This window comes from Micromys minutus (genome assembly GCF_963924665.1).
Source record: "Micromys minutus genome assembly, chromosome: 19".
Lineage (NCBI taxonomy): Eukaryota > Metazoa > Chordata > Mammalia > Rodentia > Muridae > Micromys > Micromys minutus.
The window spans coordinates 17,877,759-17,903,981 of record NC_137954.1 but is presented as its reverse complement, the minus strand read 5'-3'; the positions used below and the strand labels follow the sequence as shown (position 1 = coordinate 17,903,981).

General features: G+C 42.2%; 1 protein-coding gene across 1 annotated transcript in view; it reads left to right on the top strand.

The window, feature by feature from the left end:
* ACADL (acyl-CoA dehydrogenase long chain) overlaps positions 1-25,396 on the top strand; it is a 35,060-nt gene extending 9,664 nt beyond the window's left edge. The window contains exons 5-11 of the mRNA XM_080932686.1: positions 1,044-1,110; positions 4,127-4,291; positions 4,867-4,968; positions 5,836-5,949; positions 17,011-17,138; positions 18,335-18,421; positions 25,150-25,396. Of these exons, the coding sequence (XP_080788812.1) occupies positions 1,044-1,110; positions 4,127-4,291; positions 4,867-4,968; positions 5,836-5,949; positions 17,011-17,138; positions 18,335-18,421; positions 25,150-25,243 (757 nt within the window). The 3' untranslated portion in view covers positions 25,244-25,396. The remainder of the gene's footprint in view (positions 1-1,043; positions 1,111-4,126; positions 4,292-4,866; positions 4,969-5,835; positions 5,950-17,010; positions 17,139-18,334; positions 18,422-25,149) is intronic.
* The last annotated feature ends 827 nt before the right edge of the window (positions 25,397-26,223 follow it).

The following is a 26,223-nucleotide window of genomic DNA, read 5'->3' as shown; positions in this document are numbered from 1 at the left end:
AATCTGGGATCTTATGATGACAAGTAGCCTTGGTTTCTGTTGCTTAGCTTCTTGTGCTTGTCTCTTGCCATCTGGTTATCTCTAGTGTTAGTGGTCTTGCCATCACTGATTGGAGCTTGTTCCTCCTGTGGGCCTGTGAACTTAGGAGCATAGCTCTCCTGGGAGACCAGCTCTCTCCGGGATGAATTTGGATAGAGGGCTGTGAAACAGCCTTAGCTGTGGGCACAGATGGAGACCAGGAGCTTATTACTTTTTAATGTGTTATATGTGTGTGGGTGGGTATGTATATATGGATTTAGATCCCCACGTAGGAAAACATATTGTGTCCTCTGAAAGCTGGAGTTACAGGTGATTTTGAGCTACCTGATGTTAAGTCTGGCAACCAAATTTGGGTTTTTTGGAAGAACAGTAAGTGTTCTTCAGCACTGAGCTGCCTCTCCAGCCTTTTCTTATATCTTAAATAGAAAAATCTAGACTCATACACTCTTTTTAGAGTTTTTCTGTTAGGAAGATGGCATTTGAAAAACGTTTAACTTTTTATACTTATGTGCATGACTGTTTTGCCTACTAGTATGTACGTGTGCCACGTGTGTGGCAGGTGCTCACGGAGGTAAGAAGAGGACATTGGAACTGGGCTTTGGATGTCTGTGAGCTACCATATGTGTTCTGAGGAGCTGAACTTCTGTCCTCTGTAAAAGCAGCAGGGCTTCTTGACTAATGAGCCATCTTTTCATCCCCTGTTTTTAAAATAACTACATTTCTGATGGAAAGTTAGTGATGGGAAACAACATGAGTAAAGACATTTAAGTACACTCTGTCTGATAATTGTAGGAAGATAGCAAACTTTAAAAGGTCATCGTCGTCTACTTAGGAGTTCCTAAATACAGTTTGGCTGCCATAAATTTAAAATATAGTAGATGTATTTTAAGTGTAACTTTGTGAATATTTCTAATATTAGAATTTTCAGTACATGTGAACTTACATAATAACTTTTGCGTAATTTGATTTTTTGCCCATTGATTGACCTTTGTTTCCCATTATAGTGACTTACAAGGAGTAAGAACAAACGCCAAAAAATCTGGGAGTGATTGGATTCTCAATGGAAGCAAGGTGTGTAAAAAAGCCGGCATGAGTACCAGGGTCTCCGGCTACATCACCCACTACATATCTGATGATGTGATGAACCTAGGAACTAACACAGGATTGTTTTAGAGGTCTCAGGATAGTAAGACATTTACAGGTTTTATATGGCAGAATCTATAGCTACTCTCCTATGTTTCATGTTGCTTGGCCCTCCGCACTACGGTAAAGGTGCTTTTAGCTTCCAAATGACTCTTGACGGACAAAACAGAAAAGAAAAAGGTTTTGGTTGCTCTCACTGGGACAAACAATGGGGCACTGTGGATGTGAGATCAGGTGAAGGTGGCCTGGAGTACTTGCAAGATGGGGACTGTGACCCGGGTTATACCACCCTTAACCCCAACCCTGATGGGCGCAGCGACAAGAGGAGCAGTGGGGCCTGCTGGGTACTGGCCTATGTGAAAAATGCAAGGAGAGACCTGTCTTAAAAGAACCCTGTGGAGAGTGATAGAGGAGGGCATCTTACACGCGTATACAAATAAGTACGTAAATTTAGGAGGGAGCTGGAGAGATTGGCTCAACAGTTAAGAATATTGGCCATTCTTCTGGAGGACTTAGGTTCTATTGCCAGTACCCACATGGTGGCTGTTAAGTCCACTTCCAGGGAATCTGGTGCCCTCTTGTGGCTTCCTTGGGTGCTGCATGAATGTTCATGGACAAACCCTACAGGCAAAATGGCCCATATGCATGCAATAAGATGAAAAAAAAGAAAGGTTGGGAGAAAAAGTTGCAAACACATATCAGAACATTTCAGGAGGCCTTAAGAGGTAGAAGTATGGATGTCAGGATCCAAGAACCCTCCAGTTCTTTCTTCTGAGAATCAGCTTGCTGATAGCTTTGGAGAGCTCTTCAGATGGGTGCCGGTGGCTCAAGAGCAAACACATCCCTGAGGAGAAATGTTGCAGTTGAATAAATGTTAAGGAGAGCTGTTCTTTTTTAAACACACAGACTGTGGATGCATTTATTTCTTTGGTTGTTATGATTTGGCCTGTTTGTGTGTGAGACAGGTTCTTGCTGTAGAGGCCAGAATAGCTTTGAACTCATAACCCTTCTGTGTTATCTGCCTAAGTGCTGGCATTGCAAGGATATACAACTATGTCGTGTTTACTTTGTTCAATTTAAAATTTTTTTCCACTTTCTTTAAGCAAATGCTTTTATCTTTACAAAATCAAATAATATTGAGGTACCATGAGGTTCCTAAAAATCTGATCTTCAAACTCACATTGTCAGCACATAGTTACAATTTGTTCTCTGATATCAGAGCTTCCTATATAGCTGAGGCGTCAAAGAAATTTGGGAAAATGTGGAGAACTTCTCATTCCTTGATCTGCCAGTGGGTATTGTTAATCTCTTAGGAATTAAAGATAGTATATCTTATATCCTAGAAAATTTCCTTTTATGGACTATCTTGAATCACTGACATCATTCAAATCAACGTTAGGAAGCAATTACCCAAGTGTTGTGATATGTGGACTCAGTGGTACCGTACGTGCCTAGTATGTGTAGGGCCTGGTTTTGGCATTGCATAAACAAAACAGCTTGTCTAAGCCTGGCATCAGGAGTTCTTAACTCATTGTGGAAGACCGGGAAGAATTTTAGATGATGTGATACTTGAGCTTAGTCCAAGATGCATAGGATTTGCATTGTTAGAGTGAGAAAGGGCCTCCCTAGGGGAGGAAATGTGATTTTTCAGCGACACATGGGTCTGGAAGTCATTGGCATGTGTGAGACAGGTGTTTCAGGAGAGCTGATCCAAGGCCAGGAAACGGAGGCAAAATAGGATGGGAGAAGAGGCAGGAGGTGTGACTTACCATCTGTTTGCGAGGAGTTTTCGATGCCTGCTCTAAGGCATCTAATGTATCCTGAAGCTAGCTGTTCGAAGATGTTGGAGTGTGGACTTGGCATGGTGATACTGCTGTGTAGAGCAGCCCCTCTGTGCATGTATGATGGAGTTGCAGTGAGAGCCTCGGGGAATGCTGGGAGGAGAGTTAGTGGCCATAGTAGAGAAGGAAATAAGCATACTGAAACCGTGAAGGTGGACCAGAAAGAGCGGCGCCAAGCCACGGGGAAGCAGATGGCAGCACAGTTTGTCAAAGCAGTTGTTGAAGTAGAGGATGCATTGACATTCATTGTTGGGCAGGAGTTTGTGGTGGGACGGACGTGCTCTGCTTGTGACTCACTCTGTGGAATCCAGTAGGTCTAGATCGTATCAGGCGATGTGGCTTAGCTGGAGGTACACCCCTGTACTGTAAAGGTTGACTTGGAAAGATTGTGAACTCTTAGGCCAGCCTGGGCTACAGAACAGGTTCAGGCCATCTGCTTAGTGAGATCCTATCTCATAAAAACAGAGCAGAGAGCACTAGGGTCTCGGGGGTGACCTGAGGATGACTTGGCCCTGACAGTTGAGACGGCCCCAGGCAAAGTTCAGGATGAAGTGTCAGTTATCAATTGCTCTGGATCATCAGCTCAAACTTCCTGTTTAGCTTGTCATTCTGCCCCACAACCCTCCCACAACACCCCCTCAACAACCCCCCACTTAACCATAAGGCTTTCCTTACTTAGGCAGTTTTGAAAGAAGAACACAATCCGTATAAAAATGAAAAACAAAGTCTTTTCAAAATCCGATCCGTCTAAGTATGATGCCATCTAAAACAAATTCCCCTTTCCTCTCTGTAGCTCCCCACTAAAATTCAGCTTACCGAGTGAATGGGCAGTTTGGCTTTGTTTTAAAGACATGATCTCTGAGTTTCCTATTACTGTGTATCTCACGAGTCGTGGGAAAACTGTAGATACTTCAGTATCGAAGCATTGGAGGGCCCTTGCTCTTCATTAACTGTGACTGTGCAGAGGCTACCCTGTGCTGGCGGGAGGGATGGGGACACTCCTGCTGCCTGTTCTAGTCCTCTTGTGTGTGCTTCCTGAGTGTGAGCTTGCACAAGAGCCTGAGTATTATGGAGTACCACAGTGCATCTGGATATTTCTGCAGGTGTTCATCACTAATGGCTGGCTAAGCGATCTCGTGATCGTGGTGGCTGTCACCAATCGAGAAGCTCGATCGCCTGCCCATGGCATTAGCCTCTTTCTGGTGGAACATGGAATGAAAGGATTTATCAAGGGCAGGAAACTACACAAGATGGGAATGAAAGCCCAGGTAAGCCATGGTTTGAGTCAGACTCTGGCCACGCACTGTGTTTACTCTCAGTCAGAAAGTGGCTGTATTACAGAGTTACTCAGGGCATCTCCCTGAGCTGAATGCAGGGTATGTTTCCAGACATGGCAAGGAGACTTGTTTGCAGCCACGCCACGGTCTCGGTCATACTCAGCTCTGGGAAGCAGTCAGGGTGTTTTGTGTCTCTGCTTTAGAAACGGGGAAAGTTAGCCGTGTTACGATAAACCGCCTGTTTGTGAAATTTAGAAGGTTGGGAAGTAATACCAGTATTTTGGAATGTATGACCAGGGAACATGTTTTGCTTAATGTGTGTTAGAAATTCTAACTTTCCAGGACCTAGAGAAATGGACAGTGTCAGAGCCTGAGTGTGTATTGCATTGAGAAAGCCGCCATTGTGGAATGAGATGGTTTAGATAAAGCTCCCTGGCTTATCACTTATACTTAGCTTTCAGTCTCCAAGTTCACGCTAGTTTGTCGTTCGGTTCTTCTTCATTGGAAGTTATAAACGTTACTGGGAAACGAATGGACTCATTCTCTGCCTGATCCATGTTTCTTAGGACACAGCAGAACTCTTCTTTGAAGATGTCCGATTGCCAGCTAGTGCCCTACTTGGGGAAGAGAACAAAGGCTTCTACTACCTCATGCAAGAACTCCCACAGGTATTAAATGCCTAAGGATGCCGTTTCCGGTTAGGTACTTCCGGTTAGATACTGAGCAGAAATAGACTACAGAGCCGTATCAATACATCAATGCATGTCCAGCTTGTGCCGCAAGGATCATCTGAGTTTAATTTAAAGTTGCAGACCAGATAAGTAAATAATTGAACTTAGCAGGATCATCCCAAACAAGTAAGGACAGTAGGCATTGGTTTCTCTGGTTCCTCAGAATGACCTCGGTGTAAGTGAAGAGCTTTTAGCTCTTTGTAAAGAAACATTACCAGGAACATTTGGCAGATTGTAAACAACTGCAGAGTCAAAGGGGAGAAGGCGCTAAACAGAAAGGTTCTTCCCACCACAGTCTTCAAATTCATGCTTTGGGACAGGAATTGCCTAATCATTCACACATGCATATTGTTCTAAGTGTGTGTTTGCTTTTCCTCTGGCAGTAGCTATGGTGCAAGCTAAGCGGTGACATTGAAGAAAGCTAGTGGCTCCAGTGGTTAAGTAGATTTCAGAATTTGCCAGCATGGTGAAATCTGGTGACTGGCGCTGTTTTACACTAGTTGGTAAAATCTGAACTGCGGACTAGAGGTTGTTGCGCTCCACACGCACACTGTTCTGTTGTAGAGGCAGTGAGCACAAACAACCGACTGTGGGAGGTAGCGTGAGGTAGACAGTGTGGCTACAACACCTTAGAGCTGTTCTTTGATTGTCTCAATGATCACAGGTGTCTGTGGGAGCTTTTTCTTAGAGCTAGGAGGCAAGCTAAAAATTAATCTTTAGAAGCTTGTTATGAAGGTTATTTATAGGAAGTGGTATGAAAATGGTTCACATAATAATGCCTACTACTTCATTTTGGGGTTCTAGGAAAGGCTTTTAATTGCCGATTTGGCAATTTCTGCCTGTGAGTTCATGTTTGAAGAAACCAGGAACTACGTGAGACAAAGAAAAGCCTTTGGGAAAACAGTTGCACACATACAGGTACGTTTCTGTCCTTACAGCTGGGTGTTTATCCAGTTACTCATCTCAGTTAAGTCGGGCCAAATGATAATTCAGCGTAATTTCGATGTAAGAGGTGCTGGGAAGTGGGTGAGATTCAGAAAGGGAAAGCAAAGAGTGGAGATGCTAAGATAAGAAAAGGGGACAGGGCAGAGTCCCGAGAATACTGGGAGACTTGAGGTGACATAGAGAAGGCAGATTGGGAGAGGCTCATCACAGAAGCCAACAGGGAAGACTTTAGTAGGATGGCTGTGCTGTCCACGTTTAGTTTCCATGCAGTCAGCTTGTTAAGGGAAAGGTCGAGTGCTGCAGAAACAGCCTTGTCCATCATGGGCAAGGGCACTTCCTGTCCTAACATAGCTCCTAGGCAAGTTGTGTTCTGGAAGGAATATTTCCTGGTCGTACATTTTTAAAATGTGTTTGATACGCAAACCTGCTAAGTCTTAATATTAGAAATTCTTGAAGTTTGTAAGGCTTGTGTTTATTCACAAGTAGAAATGTTTGTTTTTCTGTTTATGAATAACATTAATACGTACCTTGTTTTGCTTGAGGATCATATAAAGTACCTTAGAATATTGCCTCCACAGGCATGTGTAGACACAAACACACATGCATGCACACACAAATGATGCTTTAAAATAGACTGCCTGAATGAATCACAAAGCATGTGGTTAGACATTAACAGTAAAGGAAGCAGAAAGTGATCTGTTCTGTTCTTCCATAAAGGAGAAGGGTTTCTTTAGAATGCAGTCCTGGGACTGTCTCCATAGCTCAGTGGGTAAAAGTACTTGCCACTAAGCCTGATAACCCAAGTTTGAGTCCCAGAACCCACATGGTAGAAGGACAGAACCGAGTCCTGAATACTGTGACCTCAACTCAGGCACTGGTATGATTGTGCCCCCACACATACATATGTACACATACATGTGCTCACACATACACACACACACAAGATGTAATGCAGATAATTTAAAATGTAGTCGAGGGCTGTATAACAGGGTAGTTCTCAGTAACGGACTGCGTGTAGGACTTGTTAGTGGGACACTCATGATATAGTGGCTCAGTGCATGTCAGTGGAGATGCTGGGACGAGCATTCAGTCGTGCCAACCCATACTGCATACATTAGGCAGCACGGAATACATTTATTCTCTGTACTCTGCTCTACTCCCTGACATTGGCTACATTGCTACATTCTTTCAGCAGAGGTTATATTCGGCTAATACCTTGTGTTACCGAATCCTTACATGTCTTATGCTCACTTTGTCTCTTGCTCATCAGGATCCTTTACCAAGCATTTGACTTATACCATTGAGGTTGTGTGGGCATACTGTGGTTCACACAATAGGGACATTGTTTAATGGCCTATTACTGAAAAGAGTTCACCTTGCGTGCCTGTTTTTCAAAGCCTGCGTCATCTGTTACCTTTCTTCAAAACAAGTAGTTCAAGAGATTTTCGGTAGGGGGCAGTAATAAATTGTCTAGTCAGGGGTTTTCAGTCCGTGGGTCCAACCGCTTCTGGGGCTTTTGCATATCAGATATCCTGCATGTCATTTATTTCCATTACGATTCGTAACTTTCAGAATTTACAGTTAGGAGATAGAAACAAGAAGAATTTTGTTGGTTGGGGGTTACCACAACATGAGGAAGTACATAAAAGGGTCTCAGCATTAGGAAGATATGTGTAGGGTGTGTGCGTGAGTGTGTTTGTGTTCGAGTATGCACATGTGTATATGTGGTATATGCATGAATGTGTGCAGGTGGGCACACTTGTGAACACATGTATGGAGGCCAGAGGTTGACTTTGAGTATTTCTTCCATTCCTTCCTAGTTCTTTTTTTTTTTTTTTTTTTTTTTTTTAAGCCGGGGTCTCTTACTGACTCTGGTACTCTTTCGCCTAGACATGCTAGACAGTCAGCTCCTGCTGTCCACCTGTGCTTGTGTTGCAGTGTGAGGGAGGGTCACAGGAATACACTGCCACACCTGGTTTTGATGTGGGTGCTGAGAATCTTACCTGGGGTCCTCATGCCTCTGTAGCAGCTCCTCCCTGAGCCATCTCAGCATCTCCCTCCTGGTTCAGGGTTCAGAGATTTGTAACTGTAATCCTTTGGAGGAGTTTCTCTTAACCCTTTTTGCTCCCAAGTGACTTCAGGGCATCTCTATTCTCTGTTCCAGCCTGTTTTAGCTCCCAACTAAAGATACAAAGAACTGGTATTTTTAGTTTTTAAGATGTATGTATTTATGTATTTAATGTATCTGAGTACACAAGAAGAGGGCATCAGATCCCATTACAGATGGTCATGAGCCATGAGTTCATGAGTCCTGAACTCAGGACCTTTGGAAGAACAGTCAGTGCCCCTAAGAACTGGTATTTTTTTTTTAAACGACTTTATTTTACAAAACAAAGATAAATGTACAGATTTTAAACATTTTTTGCTTAAAATTATACATTTTTGTCAGTACTGTTTTTTCAGATATTAAAATAATTTTTACATAAAACTATGTGAATATATTTTTTAGTCAGTACTTGATTTTTTCAAGGGCTTGACAGTATGCATTGAAAACCTAATAGTTACCATGAGCGTAAAGTACATGCAAAATAAAACGCAACATGGAAATAGTCAAAGTCTTCTTGTTTTGTATATATATATATATATATATTTGTTTTCTTTATTTCTTGGACTTCATACAGTCTGTGAGTTGTTTCTGGGGGAGTACAAGCCTCTGGGGTTAGCATCCCAATATCAGAGACTGCATATTATGTCTGTTTTTTTGTGACTGGGTTATCTCACTCAGGATGATATTCTCTAGATGCAGCCATTTTCTTAAGAATTTGGTTAAGTCATTGTTTCTGGTGGCTGAGTAGTATTCCATTGTGTAAATGTACCACAATTTTTGTATTCATTCATCTTCTGAAGGACATCTGGGTTCTTTCCAGCTTTTGGCTATTATAAGTAGAGCCGCTATGAACATTGTGGTGCATATATCTTTGTTGTGTATTAAAGTGTCTCTGGGGTATATGACCAGAAGTGGAATAGCTGGGTCTTCAGGTAGTACTATATCCAATTTTCTGAGGTATCGCCAGACTGATTTCCAGAGTGGTTGTATTAGTTTGCAACCCCACCAACAGTGGAGAAGTGTTCCTCTTTCTCCACAGCCTCGCCAGCATCTGCTGTCATCTGATTTTTGGATCTTGGCCAATCTGACTGGTGTGAGGTGGAATCTCAGGGTTGTTTAGATTTGCATTTCCCTGATGGCTAAGGATATTGAGCACTTCCTCAGATGTTTCTCGGCCATTCGGTGTTCCTCAACTGAAAACGTTTTGTTTAGCTCTGTACCCCATTTTTTAATAGGGTTATTTGATTCTCTGGTGTCTAGCTTTTTGAGTTCCTTGTACACCTTGGATATTAGGCCTCTATCTGATGTGGGGTTGGTAAAGATCTTTTCCCATTCTGTTGGTTGCCGTTTTGTTTTCTTGACAATGTCCTTAGCCTTACAGAAACTTTGCAATCTCATTAAGTCCCATTTGTTAATCTTTGACCTTAGAGCTTGAGCCATTGGTGTTTTGTTCAGGAAATTTTCTCCTGTGCCTATGTGTTCTAAGGTTTTCCCTACTTTCTCATCTAATAGTTTCAGTGTATCTGGTTTAATGTGGAGATCTTTGATCCACTTACACTTGAGCTTTGTACAAGGAGATAAGAAAGGGTCTATTTTCATTCTTTTGCATGCTGAGTGCCAGTTGGACCAGCACCATTTGTTGAATAGGCTGTCCTTTTTCCATTGAATGTTTACTGCTCCTTTGTCAAAAATCAGGTGACCATATACATGAGGGCTCCTTTCTGGATCTTCTATTCTATTCCATTGATCCACATGCCTATTTCTGTACCAGTACCATGCAGTTTTCAGCACAATTGCCTTGTAATATAGCTTGAGGTCAGGAATAGTGATTCCCGCAGATGTTTTTTTGTTGTTGAGGATGGATTTAGCTCTTCTAGGTCTTTTGTTATTCCATATGAAATTGCACATTGATCTTTCCAGTTCCATGAAGAACTGGGTTGGAATTTTGATGGGGATTGCATTGAATCTGTAGATTGCTTTTGGTAGGATGGCCATTTTTAAGATGTTGATCTTTCCAATCCATGAGCATGGGAGATCTTTCCATTTTCTGAGATCCTCCTCAATTTCTTTCTTTAGAGGTTTGAAGTTCTTGTCGTACAGGTCCTTCACTTCCTTAGTTAGAGTTACACCAAGGTATTTCATAGTTTTTGTGACGATTGTGAAGGGTACCTTTTCCCTAATTTCTTTCTCCACATGTTTGTCCTTTGAGTATAGGAAGGCTACTGATTTGTTCAAGTTAATTTTGTTTCTAGCCACTTTGCTGAACTTGTTTATCAGCTGTAGAAGTTCTCTGGTGGAATTTACTCAAGTACACTATCATGTCATTGGCAAAGAGTGATGTTTTTATCTCTTCCTTTCCGATTTGTATCCCCTTGATCTCCTTTTGCTGTCCAATTGCTCCAGCCAGGACTTCCAGTACTATGTTGAATAGGTAGGGCAGCCTTGTCAAGTCCCTGATTTTAGTGGGATTGCTTCAAGTTTCTCGTCATTAAGTTTGATGTTGGCTGTTGGTTTGCTGTGTATTGCTTTTATTATGTTTAGGTATGGACATTGGATTCCTGTTCTTTCCAGGACATTTAACATGAAGGGGTGTTGGATTTTGTCAAATGCTTTCTCAGCATCTAGTGAGATGACCATGTGATTTTGATCTTTGAGTTTGTTTATATGGTGGATTACATTGATGGATTTCCTTATATTAAACCATCCCTGCATCCCAGGGATGAAGCCTACTTGGTCATGATGAATGATCGTTTTAATGTGTTCTTGGATTCGGTTTGCAAGGATTTTTTCAGTATTTTTGCATCAATGTTCATAAGTGAGATTGGTCTGAAGTTCTCTTTCCTTGTAGGGTCTTTGTGTGGTTTAGGTACGAGGGTTATTGTAGCCTCAAAAAATGAGTTAGGTAGTATTCCATCTGATTCTATCTTTTGGAATAGTTTGGAGAGTATTGGTGTTATATCCCCAATAAATGTCTGATAAAATTCTGCACTGAACCCATCTGGACCTGGGCTTTTTTTGGTTGGGAGACTTTTGATGACTTCTTCTATTTCTTTAGGTGTTATAGGATTATTTAGATGGTTTACTTGGTCCTAGTTTAACTTTGGGATCTTGTGTCTGTCTAGGAATTCATCCATTTCCTCCAGATTTTCCAATTTTGTGGAGTATAAGTTTTTGTAGTAAGATCTGATGATTTCTTGAATTTCCTCAGTTTCAGTTGTTATGTCCCCACTTTCCTTTCTGATGTTGTTAATTTGTATACTGTCTTTTTGCCCTCTAGTTAGTCTTGCTAGGGGTTTATCAATCTTGTTGATTTTCTCAAAGAACCAACTCTTGGTTTTGTTGATTTTTTTCAATGGTTCTTTTTGATTCTATTTGGTCTACTTCTGCCCTAATTTTGATTATTTCTTGCCGTCTACTCTTCTTGGGTATATCTGCTTCCTTTTGTTCTAGGGCTTTTAGCTGTGCTGTCAGGTTGCTGATGTAAGCTCTCTCCAGTTTCTTTTTGGAAGCACTTAGGGCTATGAGTTTTCCTCTCAGTACTGCTTTCATTGCATCCCATAGGTTTGGGTATGTTGTGTTTTCGTTTTCGTTGAATTCTAGAAAATCCTTAATTCCTTTTTTTATTTCTTCTTTGACCCTATCGTTTAATAGAGCGTTGTTTAGTTCCCATGTGTATGTGGGCTTTTTGTTATCTTTGTTGTTGTTAAAGACCAGCCGTAGACCATGGAAGAACTGGTATTTTTATTAACAGGCTGTAAGCAGGTTCTGAGCTATTCTATCCTGACTGGGTTACTACCCAGCCAGGTAGTCCTTTACCTGTATCTGGGTCTTGCCCTGGCTTGCTCTGGTCCACGTGTGTCTTCATGGCTGCTTTTTCTTTGTGACTGCATGCTGGATCCTCCTGGTCACCCCACATGGTTTCTCCATACCTTCTCGTGTCCCCTCACTACTCTCTCTCTGTCACGCGCCCACGCTTCCCACCGATAGGAACAGGCGTGCAACAACCGGATTCTTCTGCGGACAACCTTTATTGTACAGCACTCTGAGCAGGGGACTTCTTGAGCAGGAAACTTCTCTCTGAGCCGGGGACTCCCTACCGGGGTCTACTGTATAGGCGACCTCTCATGTGCAGTCTCCCACGTGCGATCTCTCCGCCCAGTCTCTCTCCACGTGGGATCTCCCGCAATCTCTCCTATCGGGTCTCTCTCCACGTGGTATCTCTCTGCCATTTCTCCACGTGGGGTCTCCCTCAATCTCTCCACTATCTCCCTCCCTCGTGGGGGAGAAATGCACTGCTATATATGCCTAGGAGACTCGTGTCGCTACCTGATTGGTGCGTCCTCCAGTAACTCAATAGTATGCCCCGAGAGTGGGCTATGACGTATGTGGCGCATGCGCATTAAGTCTCTTGGCTGGGCAACAGCTCTGTTTGCTGAGTTCTCAGCGGGAAGACAGCGCCATCTTTGGGTGTGGCACAAATGGCTCCCTATATCTCTCCTCCTGTCTTTCTCTGGGATTCCCAGCCTGGGATCAGAGGAGCCACCCTCTTCTCTCTGCCCAGCTAATTGGCTGATCAACTCTTTATTAACCAACCAGTGGTGATGAAAGAGAATCTCCTCATAGCATCGAAAGCAGAGATGCTTGCCCATACCATCTTCTGGACTCTAACCAAATGTCTGACCATGGAAATCAGCATCTGAATACAGTGTCCCAGACCATTCGAACACAGGCTTAATAGTTTTATGCAAAGTAGCATTGTTTTCCTGGTAAGCACATTTTCAGATTCCTTTCCATTTCCTTTAACACGTTTGAATAATGTCTTCATTATTCAGGTTAGGAACGTATCTAGGGAAGATGCAGATGACTAATAGTGTCTTACTCTGGAGCCGGCTACCCTCTGGTTCTAACTATTCAGCCGAAGTAGATGACCGCATACCACATTAGACATGGCTAAGGCCACTGTAACACAATTATATTTCCTTTCTGGGCTTTTTTGCCCACTTGGATACATGTCACAAACTCATTTCCTTTTTAGACTGGAAGTATTGCTATAATAATGAAGCAGGATCTATGGGTATACTCTATGGCAATACCCAGAATACTCCATGATTTACCCCGAAATAGCTGGTGAGATAATATAGTTCAGATAATAATGATAATAATATAATAAGTATCACTTATTAAGCGCGTCCCATGTCTCAGACACTGCGTTTAATGTAGTTTTATTTTTTTTGTAGCTATATACTGTAGTTATTACAATTAACTTGATTTATAAATAAAGTACTTATGGCAGAGAGGTTAAGTAGCCTAACCAAAATTACACAGTTGTTCTATATCTAGGACTTGTATTTTTTTAAAAAAAAAAAAAAAACTGATTTTATATGTATTGGTGTTTATCTGCATGTATGTCCTGTGTCTGGTGTTCATGGGAGCCAGAAAAGGACATCGGATCCTCTAGAACTGGAGTTATAGATGTTCGGGAGCTGCCATGTGGGTACTGGGAATTGAACTTGGACCCTCTGGAAGAACAATCCGTGTTCTTAACTGCAGAGCTATTTCTCCAGCCACAGAATCTACATTCTGTATTGCCGTCTTGTCTTTGAGACAGGGTCTCACTGTCTCACCAAAGCCCTGGCTTACCAGGAATGTGCTTTGTACACTGGCTGTCCTTGAGCTCTAAGAGATCCACTTGCGTCTGCTTCCCAAGTGGCTGGACTTGTGGCTTTGTGCCTGGGTAGAGCCTACGTTTTACTCATCAGTGTGAAAGTGGAAGGTTCTGTTTGTCTTTGGCCACTGTTCACCTGTGGGCTATGAAATAGAAATGGAACGGTATTCTTTTCTAACTAGAATGCTTACACATTTTCTATGCGGTACATACTTATGATTGTAGAGACACAAGCTATTTCGGAAAGAATTAGGAAAGGGAAAAGAATATCTTTTTCTTCAAAGTCGTCAAACAGAAACTGTATTGTCCCTAAGACCCTTAATATGACATTAATTAACAGTAAGATTAGATAGAGTAAATGGGGGGCATGGATTTTTTAAATAGCTAAATCATAATGTATGCTGATAACAACTCAGTTTTGCTTTAATGACTATTCGACTTGCTAACCATTCCAAGGTGTCTTTAAGTCCTAAAGTTCCAAGTGTCATTCCTTGCTTTCCTCCCTCCCTCTTTCTCTGTGGTTGTGGGGGAGGGGGTTTGCACACCCATGGCAAGTGTGCGGAGGTCAGAGAACAACTTGTGGGAGTTGGTTCTCCATCCACATGTGGGTCTTAGGGATTGAACTTCAAGTCGTCACGCTTGTCAGAAAGTGTCTTTACCTGATGAGCATCTACCCCTCCCTCCTTCAGTGTTGAAATTTTAGTAAGTTCACTAAATCACTTATAAGGATTCTCTCTCTCTCTCTCTCTCTCTCTCTCTCTCTCTCTCTCTCTCGCTCTCTCTCTCTCTCTCTCTCTCTCTCTCTCTCTCTCTCTCTGTGTGTGTGTGTGTGTGTGTGTGTGTGTTGGGGGTGTGTTTATTAGAGAGAGACAGAGACAGACAGAGATCGGCTCATAGAATATAGTCTGGCCTTGAACTCTCGACTCCCTACCTCTGCCTCTCAAGTGCTGGAATTTCAGGTCATGCTACCGTGGATGGCTAAGATTTCTCTCTAAATTCTAACTGCCGCTTTTACTGTTCTCAGATATCAGTAGCCATTAAAGATAGTTCTGTGAGCATGTCAATCATTCATGAAAAGCATGCTACCAGCATCGGGCGATGGTTTCAGAAAGCACGGTGCTGTCTCTGGTGAGGCATAAAGGCCAGTTCTGTTCCCTAGCCCCCAGTTCAGTGCCAAGAACGTGTAAATATTTAATCTTTTTATCTTCAGACAGTAAGTTATGTACTCCTGACAGCATTTGTTATTTTTAGACCTCTGGACCTTCTGGATGTGCTGAAGGAAGAATTTTAAGTGAGCCCATCCCATGTCTGAATTTTAACTTTTAACTTCAGCTTCCAGAAGAGAAGCACCAAGTATTTGTGTAGAGCAGTGTTCCTGTGAGAGAGATCTCGGTCTTTCATATTCTAATAGTGCATAAATCCTCACATGTAATATCATACAGGGTAACAGCTCCTGAGAACTGTCTGATAGCCTCGTCCTACCCCCAGATAGTTCCCTCATATGAAATGTTATGTAATGTCCTGCAATTAAGACTTAGAAGTCAGGGTCCAGGGTTTTCTATGTCTACAGAAAATTAACCAATCTCCTTCATAGTTTTCTCTCTGTAAACTTGAAGATGTAAGTGGGAGTGAGGAACTTCATGCTGATGAAAAGGTAGAGATTTGGCCAAAGGAAATATACACCTAGTAGAGAAGGATGTAGGAAAAAAATGCACAGGGTAGCACCCTTCATATCAGATTCTCAGGCGGAACTTGGGTGTTTCCAGCCTCACCTTGGTGTTGGAATCATTAGATGCCAGTTACACTTTCTAGGAGAGAGTGGGGCAAAACCACAAGAGGCTGCCCCCACTCCCACAGATGGGGTTTCTTTGTGTAGCCCTGGCTGCCGTAGAACTGGCTCCGTAGACAAGGCTCGCCTGGAGCTCACAGAGGTCTGCCTGCCTTTGCCTCCTGACTGCTGGGATTGAAAGTGCATCACCCAACTTGATCCGTCCTTCGTCAACACGGTAGTTAATATGTCCACGAGGCATCTGTCCTTCAAAGCTCCTTCTCCATCAGACTCTTTGATTTTCTAGCAAAGAAAACAAACAGACACACAAAAACAAAAAACAAAAAAAAAAAAAAAAAAGAAATTGTACCCAGCCCCACACTAGTCATACTTCAACTTCAGTTTTATGCTTTGAGCCCTAGCCACGGGTATAACAGAAGATCCAGAATTCCCTGAGACACCATTTCCACAACCTCCTATAAGAACTCAAGCCTGTCTTTGGACCCAGCAGAAGTGCAGAGGTTCATGGCTGTGTGTGCAGAGCCGTTCTTGGATGACCAGGCTGCGTGTGTGTGCCTGCTGTTGGCCGAAATGGGAACAAATGTCTTGTGCACCCCACAGATGAATGATTCTTTGTCTCTGTTGTAAGTTTCTTAAAGAAGTCAGTGGAGGCTGGCCATAGATGGGTCTCAGACCTCAGGATGGGGTGTGCGCTTGGAGACTACTCAAGTCCAAACCTGTTTCCTAAAGAAGGGTTCAAGGGCAGGTGCCAGCAAACAGATGCACACTCGAAGCTCAGGGTGTGAGGGAGGCCAAACAGGGGTAACCGAGAATGGTCTAAATGGGATGTCAGAGCTCACTGTTGGCTGTCTACTGCAGCAGGAGAGGACATAGTTATGAATACTTACCAATAAGAGCACTCAGAGCTACGTGGAGGCTATATGAGACACTCTTCTGAGGGATGGGAGAGGGAACAGGTTACTGGAGTAGGATCTGTGCCTGGTCTGTTTCCGTAGGTAGTTCTGTGATTATTAGCATAATAAATATATGATGATGTGAATAGAGAAGTCCATCTGGTCCCTCTGTCCTGTTCCGTTATCTTAGCTTAAGGCAGAGACACGGTAGGGAAACGCACAGCCTTAATTCATCCTTGGAGTCAATCCCCTTTAACCTCCAGAGAGAACTGGGTGCTTTGGCAGCTCCTACCACGAGATGGTGCTCACACATTACATCATGTTCTTTAAGCGGTGTTCTGGCAGGTGTTTACCTAGTTTTACATCATTTGCTAAGATTGGGGGGGGTTGTTTTTTTCATTTCAGTTCATGCCCTTTTATGGTAAGAACCCCCCCACACATACACACACACACACACACACACACACACACACACAGTTTCATTTCTGTTTTACTTTAAAATTGTCTTATTATGTAACCATTTAACATGCTGGGTGGAAACCTGAACTTTTAACATGCTTTCTCCCCCTTTCCTTTCAAGACGGTGCAGCATAAACTAGCAGAATTAAAGACAAACATCTGTGTCACCAGAGCTTTTGTGGACAGCTGTCTACAGTTGCATGAAACCAAACGTCTGGATTCCGCCTCCGCCTCCATGGCAAAATATTGGTATGCACATACTATAATTAAAGTCTGGTGTTGGTTCAGATTACCAGGGGATTCTGCCAACCTTTAAACTCAACCTGGAAGGCATGAAAGCAAGAAGTCTGTAAGTGAGAATAGCAGTAAAAAATTTTTTTAAAAATTTATTTTTGGAAAGTCTCATTGGGTCTGTTTATAGTATCCTAAAAATTATAAAAATTGGTATGTAGCTCTTAACTTGTTGTTAAGAGTAAAATATTAAGAACCTGAAGTGGGGTCAGTTTGTACCTCACTCAGTGATGAGTTTAATTGTAAATTATCTAAAGAATGGCACCCAAGTGAGGTGGAAAGAAAGAAAGATAAGACTTGAGAGTCCTCCAGCAAGTCCTGGTTCATTCACTAAGTTGGACTAAATTTAATCTCTATTGACGACTTTATGTTATCTGTGGATGATTACTATGGATAGAAATGTGAGGTGTTTTCCAGATCTAAGAGAAACCCTGACATATTGACTCAGTGTAAAGTCCTGTTGTGTTTAGAAGGATTTACATTGGAATTCAGGGTGATTAACAGTGGGTTAAAGGCAAGCCTGAGAGCCCCTGTAAAGTGTTTTAAGATGCACGCGTGGTTCCAGCCAGATGTGGGATGGGATTGGTTTTTCTTAAAGAAGACAAGAACGTGCCCATCTCGCCAGCCCAGAAGCAGCCTAGAAAAGTTCCCATCATTACTTATTAACTCAGGTTTCATACAGTCGTTGCTATGCAGGGGAAATACGCAGGACGGTGCTTTGTGTAATGATTTTACAGTGATCGGGCGCCGAGATTAAAGAGGAATGTTGAATTAACGTGAACCTGCACTTGGGGGCTCACAGGGAGGCGAGTTTTACATTTATGAAAAGTTCTTTGGCTCACAGGAAAAGGTATCTTAGGAGGAGCGTTTTGCATAGCTTATGTTCTTAAACACACCAGGCTTATGGGTATAAAGGTACTGAATATTAAACGATATTTAAATTGTTGAGTAGTGAGAACGCTGGCCTCCTGTTCACTGTGTAGCAAAGGCTGGCCTTGAACTTCTCATCCTTCTGCTGCTGTCTCCTAAGTGCTGGGCTGTACGCATGCATTGCCACCTCGGTTCTGTGTGGCAGGGGTTTGAACCTAAGGGCTTGTAAGTACTCTACCAACTGAACTGCCTTTCTTTTTCTGCTTATTATTTTGATCATGTAGGGCATCTGAATTACAAAACACTGTAGCTTATCAATGTGTTCAACTCCATGGAGGCTGGGGATACATGTGGGAGTACCCGATTGCAAAGTAAGTATGGCACCTCTATAAAACTTCCCTCTTTCCCTCTTTCCTTCCTCCTTCCTCCTCTTCCTTCTCCTCTTCCTTCTCCTTCTCTTCTTCTCCCTTTTTTGGACATAGTGTTAGGATTCTGTAAACCCCACCCCACAGTTACCTGGCAATAGCCAGGTATGCTCTGCCCCAGTGACCTGACACTATAAAAGGGGCTGCTTGCCCCCTCATCTCTCTCTTGCTTTCTTGGCCTCTTGTTCTCCCCCCATCATGCCTCTCCTTTCCCCATTCCCTTCTCCCCCACTTTCTCCACATGCTCATGGCCGACCTCTACTTCTCTACTTCTCTATTCCTCTCTTCTCTCTCTCTCTCTCTCTCTCTCTCTCTCTCTCTCTGCTCTATTACCCTCTTAACTCCCCCATGACCTGACTAAATTCTATTCTGTACTATATGTCATGTGGCTGGTCCCTCAGGGAAAAGGGATTCCTAACATAGGTCCCCCAGAGGCATTCCCCTTGCCCCCATACCTCTCCGCACCTCCATAGGCCATATGCCCCCCCACACACACTCTCTTCATTTCCTAACTAACATTGGTGCTGAAACCCGGGACACCATCTTTTCTTTTTTATATACACATGCTATAGGATCTCCCCCCCACCATTTATTTATTTATTCACTTTACATCCCAGCTTCCTCTCCTTTCTTTTCTCCCAATCCCACCCTGAGAAACCCCTCCCCCCATCAACACCTATTCTCTGAGAACAAAGGGGAAGACCCCTCCACACCCCTAGGGACCACTCCACCCTGGGACTTCAGGTTACAGTTGGACAAACCACATTCTCTTCCCCTGAGTCCCAGTCAGGCAGTCCATCTAGGAGAGGGGCGATCCAATGGCAGGCAACAGAGTCAGAGACAACCCCCACCCCACATTTCAGTGTTAGGGGACTTAGATGAAGACCAAGCGGAATGTCTGCTACAAATGTGTAGGCCTAGGTCCAGCCCATTCATGCTCTTTGGCTGGTGGCTCAGGCTCTGTGAGCACCCAGGGGCCCAAGCTACGTGATTCTTCTTGTGGTGTTCTTGACCCCTGCAGCTCGCTCAATCTTATCCCCAACTCTTTCTTTTATTTTTTTTAATTGGACACATTTTATTTACATTTCAAATGTTATCCCCTTTCCCGGTTTCCCCTCCATAAATCTCCTATTCCATCTCTCTCCCCCTGCTTCTATGAAGGTGCTCCCCCACCAACCCACCCACCCCTCCCATCTCCTGCCCTGGCATTCCCCTACACTGGGGCAACAAACCTTGGCAGGACCAAGAGCTTCTCTTCCCATTGATGCCCAACAAGGCCATCCTCTGCTACATGTGCAGCTGGAGCCATGTGTACTCTTTGGATAGTGGCTTAGTCCCTGGGAGCTCTGGTTGGTTGGTATTGTTGTTTTCATGGGGTTGGAAACCCCTTCAGATCTTTCAGTTCTTTCTCTAACTCCTCCATTGGGGACCCCATTCTCAGTTAAGTGGTTGGCTATGAGCATCCACCTCTGTGTTTCTCAGGCTCTAGCAGAGACTCTCAGGAGACAGCTATATCAGGCTCCTGTCAACATGAACTTATTGATATAAGCAATATTGTCTGAGTTTGGTGGCAGTATATGGGCTTGGTCTCCAGGTAGGGCAGTCTCTGGATGGCCTTTGGTTCAGTCTCTGCTTCAGCCTTTGTCTCCATATTTCCTCCTGAGAATATTTGTTCCCCTTTCTAAGAAGGACTGAAACATCTGCATTTTGGTCTTCCTTCTTCTTGAGCTTCATGTGGTCTGTGAATTGTATCTTGGGGATTCTGAGCTTTTGGGCTAATATGCACTTATCAGTGAGTGCCTACCATGTATGTTTTTTTGTGATTGGGTTACCTCACTTAGGATGATATTTTCTAGTTCCATCCATTTGCCTGCAAATTTCATGATGACTTTATTCTAATGGTTGAGCAGTATTTCGTTGTATAGATGAACCACATTTTCTTTACCCTATTCTTCGGTCAAGGGACATCTGCATTGTTTTCAGCTGTTTGCAGTTATGAATAAAGCTGCTATGAACATAGTTAAGCAAGTTTCCTTGTGGTATAGTGGGGCATATTTTGGTATATGACCAGCCGTGGTATAGCTGGGTCTTCAGGTAGAACTATTCCTAGATTTCTGAGAAAATGTCCAATTGATTTACAAAGTGGTTAGACTAGTTTGCACTGCCACCAGCAATGGAGGAGTGTTCACCTACCTTTATATCCTCACCAGCATTTGCTGTCACTTGAGTTTCTGATCTTACCATGTAACCCTTTCTGGCCTAAAAATCACAAAAACCTACCTGCCTCTGTCTCAGTACAGGGGTTAATGATGTGTGTGCCACCGTATTTAGCCTATAATGATTGATCAGTCAGTCTGTCTGTCTATCTGTTTTCTTTCCTTCCTTCCTTCCTTTCTTCCTTCCTCCCTTCCTTTCTTCCTTCCTTCTTTCCTTCCTTCCTTTCTTTTTCCCTTCTTTTCCTCCTTCTCTTCTTCCCTCCCTCCTTCCTTCTTTTCTCCCTCCCTCCCTTTCTCTCTCCCTTCCTCTTCCTTCCTTTCTTAATTGTATTTTATATGATTTTTTAAAAATTAAAAATGGAATTTTTTCATACAATATGCTCTGATGATGGTTTCCTCTGTCCTGACTCCTCCTAGTTCCTCCCCATCTCCTCGCCTATTCAAATCCACAACCCTTTTTTTCTCTTTTTTCATCTCCTTACATTGATGCTTTTCCTAAGGATATGGAGAAGGGGAACTTTCTTTAGTATATATGGCAGATCTACAAGCAAAGTAGATATAAAATCTGAATTTTCAATGAATATATTATGTAAATAGAAATGACTTTATTTTAGAGTTCAACATACTTTTAAATAGGATGTTTTTCTTGAAAAGACTGCAGGAGCTTGCAGGTTGGACCTGCAGTTCGAAAGCAGATCTTGAAGGGTGATGCTATCCAGCCAATGGCTGCTTTTTTCTTTTTATTGGCTTATTTTTTCCACTTTTTTAAATTGGATATTCTCTGCATTTACATTTCAGATGTTATCCCCTTCCCCCAATACTGTCCCTTTTCCCATTGCCTCCATGAGGGTATCCCCTCTCCCAACTTCCCCCCTCTGAGGTGGGGCATGGATTTCTCCATGCAAACTCATTGGTTGGTGTTTTAGTCCCTGGGAGCTGTGATGGGTTTGGTTAGTTGATAATTTTGTTCTTCCCATGGGCTTGCAGACCCTTTCAGCTCCTTCAGTCCTTTCTCTAGCTCCTTCATTGGGGTTCCCGTGTTTAGTCTGATGTTTAGCTGCAAGCATTCTCCTCTGCATCAGTATGGCTCTGGCAGAGCCTCTGCCTTTTTATGCAGTCCAGGACCCAAGCCTGGGTAATAGTGCCGCCTAACTTTGAATTGAGTCTCCTATCTCAGTTAACCTAAACAAGACAATCTTACAGGCATGCCCCTAAACTAACCTAATCTAAATAACTCTTCATTATTATACCTGGAAGCTTGTGCCTTAGATGTTTCCAGAAGCTACCAAGTTGATGATCAGAACTGGCCCTCATAGGAATTGAATTCATGGCTGTGCATGAAGCAATTGCCACTGACTACTTAAAAAAACAAACAAACAGAAATAACAGTGCAGAACGATTCACTTGCATGGTAGAAGAGTTAACATATCATGCCTTGAGTATTTATTTTGCTTGAAAAATAAGTCTTTTTTTTTTCCCCGAATGGAATTTTTATGATGCTTCTGTTTATTGGGTTAGACGGGAATTTTCTCAGATCAAACATGGCAGCTGCAGCTCTGGTGTCTTCCATATGTCTTCCTTCTTCCTTATCCCTTCTCAGACTCTTGCCTCTCCTTCACGTTCTTCTCATAACCTTAGAGAATATTTTTCTTCTTACTTGACAGTATATTTAGCTTATGAAAATTGCCCAAGGAAGTTTTTGACAAATACTCATAATCTGTGAGTAGGAATGCTTCCAAAGACTTCCTCTGTTTGTTACCTGGGTGCTTGGTGTAGTTAGAAAAACTGTCAAGAACACAAACACTCTGAGCCTGACACGTTTGAATTCCTCATGCCAACAAGCCTAGCTAGAGCTATTCTGTGTGCTTCTAATCCTTTTTTGAGGAACATGAGCTATTTTTTTTTTTATTGCCGTTTCATTAAGAACAGAAGTTCCTGTGTAGGTATAACTTGCTAATTCTATATTTACCACGTAGCTTAACAGCTTTAGTTACTGGGTGTCTATAATTTACAGTTTCATAAAACTCAAAGTCAATCAAGTGTCTTTCTCTTTTTGAGAAAATATAAGCGTGAAATTGACTTTTTCTCAAATAAGTAATTTTACTTAGACTTCTAGAGCTACTATAAGCAGACCTTACTCACAAGCAAAGCTTCCTTTTAAAATCCTGTATAGTCCTGAAATACAGACGTGAGTTTTTGAATTATGCTAGCTCAAAGGTTTCCCATCACTGGAATTTTTCCTGTGCATTTTTTTGTTTTTGAAGTACTCATCCATCTTTTAAGAGGGCTTTGGAAGCAAAGTGATAATGGATGTTTATATCTGTGTGTGTAAGCTCTTGCTGGGAAGGTAGGCATTTGTGGCTTACTTTACCTCCTAACAAAGGAATGCTAACTCGAGGGGGTTCACTTCCCTGGGGATAAGGTTAGAGTATAGCATAAGCATGGGTGTCTGCTTTCTTCGCTTTTAAATCAGTAGGAAGAAAAAGTGTGGATTGATAATTATAATTTCTGCTTTCAGCTCAGGAAATTTGAACTCCTTTAAATTATAATTGGCATTCTTGGCTGGGTTGCCAGTTGAAAGAGTATGTGAATCTTTATCTAGACAGCTCTTTCTGTCCCCAAAGATGTAGGAAATCCTGGAATCACAAAAGCCAGTTACGTATTACACAGTATGTGACTAGAGTGCACAGACTTTGATTTAAAGAAGTCATCCAACTTTTGATTCTCATACCTGCCCCAGATCTAGCTATGTTATTAATGTGGAAATGGGGTAGGGGTGGGGAGATAGAGAATTGGTTCAGTCTGGAGCTTTCTAGGGTTTGAAAAGGTGTTTTGTTCCCTTTAAAAACTTTTAGATAGTCAATTCTTGGCATGTGAGCTGATCTTAGTTTTATTTGTTAGGTTTAGTGTTAGACTTGTGGAGATCTCTTAGCCATTCTGGGTGGAGAAGCTGAGACAGAGAACTTCAGTGCAGTTAAACATTTCTCTGCTGCTTTTTTTTTTTTCTGTTAATGTTAGTAGAGTAAATTTAATTAGTAACTTATAAAAGGTCCACTGGTCTGTCATTACATATTCTGGTAGAACTCCTTTAATGTGAAAAATAAATGCCCAGCCCAGTTCAAAAATGTCTGAAGCATTGGGGTTGTCCAGGAAGGCTGGAATGCCAGGGAAGTTTTCCCAAAAAAATGCGAGTGTTTGGTTTTGTAGGGAAGAACAAAATCTTCCTGGGGCTAGGGGTAGGGTTTATATATTTCAGAAAGTACTGAGAGTCCTTAGCCTCTTTATGATGCAGTTCATCGAACAGGTAAATATTCAGTGAGGGCTCGCTTATCTGCAAGGTACCCTGGTAAATGTGGGAAAGGCTAAGTTCAAAGTTAGTCATATTCTGAGAAACTAGCATATTTTATCTTAGAAATCAAATAATTAGAGCCCCACTTTTCTATTTGAGAAAGCTCTGTAAATTTCCCTTCCACGCAAAGTCTGGAGCTCAGTAACTAGCCTCACAGGCCTGGGACAATGAAAGTATTGTGACCCAATAAAAGTTTGCTTGCCAAAGAGGCGAGACACCTACACACCTGTTCCAGCCTGCCGGCTATCTGTTATGTCACCAGCAAAAGGTGACCATTAATTAGCAACTGCATCAGTCTCTGTCTGGTTTTTTTTTTTTTTTAAACTTGCAAAGCAGTAATATTTATCCCTCTGGATTCTAGAGAGCTAAAGGGAAATGAGAAAGGGTGAAACAGATACATAGCTGTCCCCCATAAGCTGTCAGAGTGAGTCCTTGGGCTGGGGCAGATGTGGCTCAGTGGGGGAGCTCTCTCTGGTCAAGACCCTGAGTTCCATTCCTGTGTTAGTCAGACTTTTCTCCCAGCACCACAAGACAGAAGAGTGAAGTCCTGGCTGAGTGTTAATGTCTCTGTATGTCTCTGAGGGCTCAGCCCCGAGGATTTGAATCCCAGCTGCGACAAGAGTGATTATTAATCAATTTCCCCAGAATAAACTACTTGTTAACTTTTTTTGGGGGGGGAGTAACTTTTTGAAGCATTAGGTGGTGGTTGTAGTGATGAAATGAAAAGGAATGTCTGGAAATAAGTCATACATTATTTATCCCCTAAGGTCAGCAGATTTCGATTTTCTGGGGAGTCTAAAAGAGAATACAGTAAGATACTCCGTGCGTTCCTGAATGCAGACTTTTTCGGTTGCTGTTTGTTATTTAAGTTCAGCTTTACAAAACTATGTCAGCATACTTTAGTGTTGTTTTGAATGTAATATTTCAGCGGCTTTTAGTATATCAACCTAGCATGAATGCTGTACACACACACACACACACACAAATCAGTTATTTATAAGAGGCTCCTATTGCTTCTTAGAGTTCTTTAAATAATAGTTATCTGGAAAGATGGGATTTGAAATTTCTACCACTTTTATATTAACTAAACTATCTTCTAATTTATCTAGAGCTTACGTGGATGCTCGGGTTCAGCCGATCTACGGTGGTACCAACGAGATAATGAAAGAGCTGATCGCGAGGCAGATCGTCAGTGACAGCTAGACATCTGCCTACCCCTTGGAATCCTCTTACGTACAGCTAATCCGGGTTCAAAGCTACTTGGGATAAAGTGCAACCTGGAAAAGGGGGTGGGGGAAATAGTAAAGCTGCTTTTATGTATGAATGTTACAGAGAATAAAGAATTATAAAGATGAATACAGGGAAAGAGAAATTCTTGAGCCCCTAGAGTCTAAAGTTAGGCCACGAAAGGCTTAACCTTTTTTTATGCATATACAGTGAATATCGAAGATTTTCTAACTTGAGAGAAATGTCTGTCCGGCTTGGCTTTTAAATTCTGGAGAGCATAGGTGCCTTTCATTCTTAAAGTGAAGGCAGAAATGATTTTATAATTTTAGAACATTATTAACACTTGAACACCTTGAAAGGAAAAATAATTGTAACTCATATAAAGTCATTTCAGCTACTTTTTGCCCCACATTCACCAAGAACATTGGTTTCTACCGTGTTACCACCAACCCCGTGTTTTTAAGTAAAACTTTAAAAATGGACTGTACTGTATACAATACACACAGAGTGAGGCACTGTATGAGAACACGCACCGGTGGGAGACTGCGCAGGTTCCTAGGAAGACACGTGGGCTTTCAGCAGACCCCGTTCTGGTTCAGTTTCAATAGAACTCAGTCGCCCATCATCTTTAACTTCAGGGTTTGGTAGGAATCAAAGCCAAGGCTTTCATTTTTTTCCACAGTGTGGTATTTATATTTAATAAATACTGTGTACCTTCTATAAACTAATCTGGGAAAGATGTTGAAAAACAAGCGTAGAATAACGCTATTACAAACCAGTATATAGAGTTGAAAATTCCAGCTAAGCAGTTCCAGAAACAAACATTTAAAATAAGAGTAGGGGAAAACCATATTTGAGACTTGAGTAATTATTATAAAAAAATCAATAGTTTATTAACAGACATTTCAATAGTTTGATTTTTCTGGCCCACAGGGGTAAAATTTTAAAATGAAAAT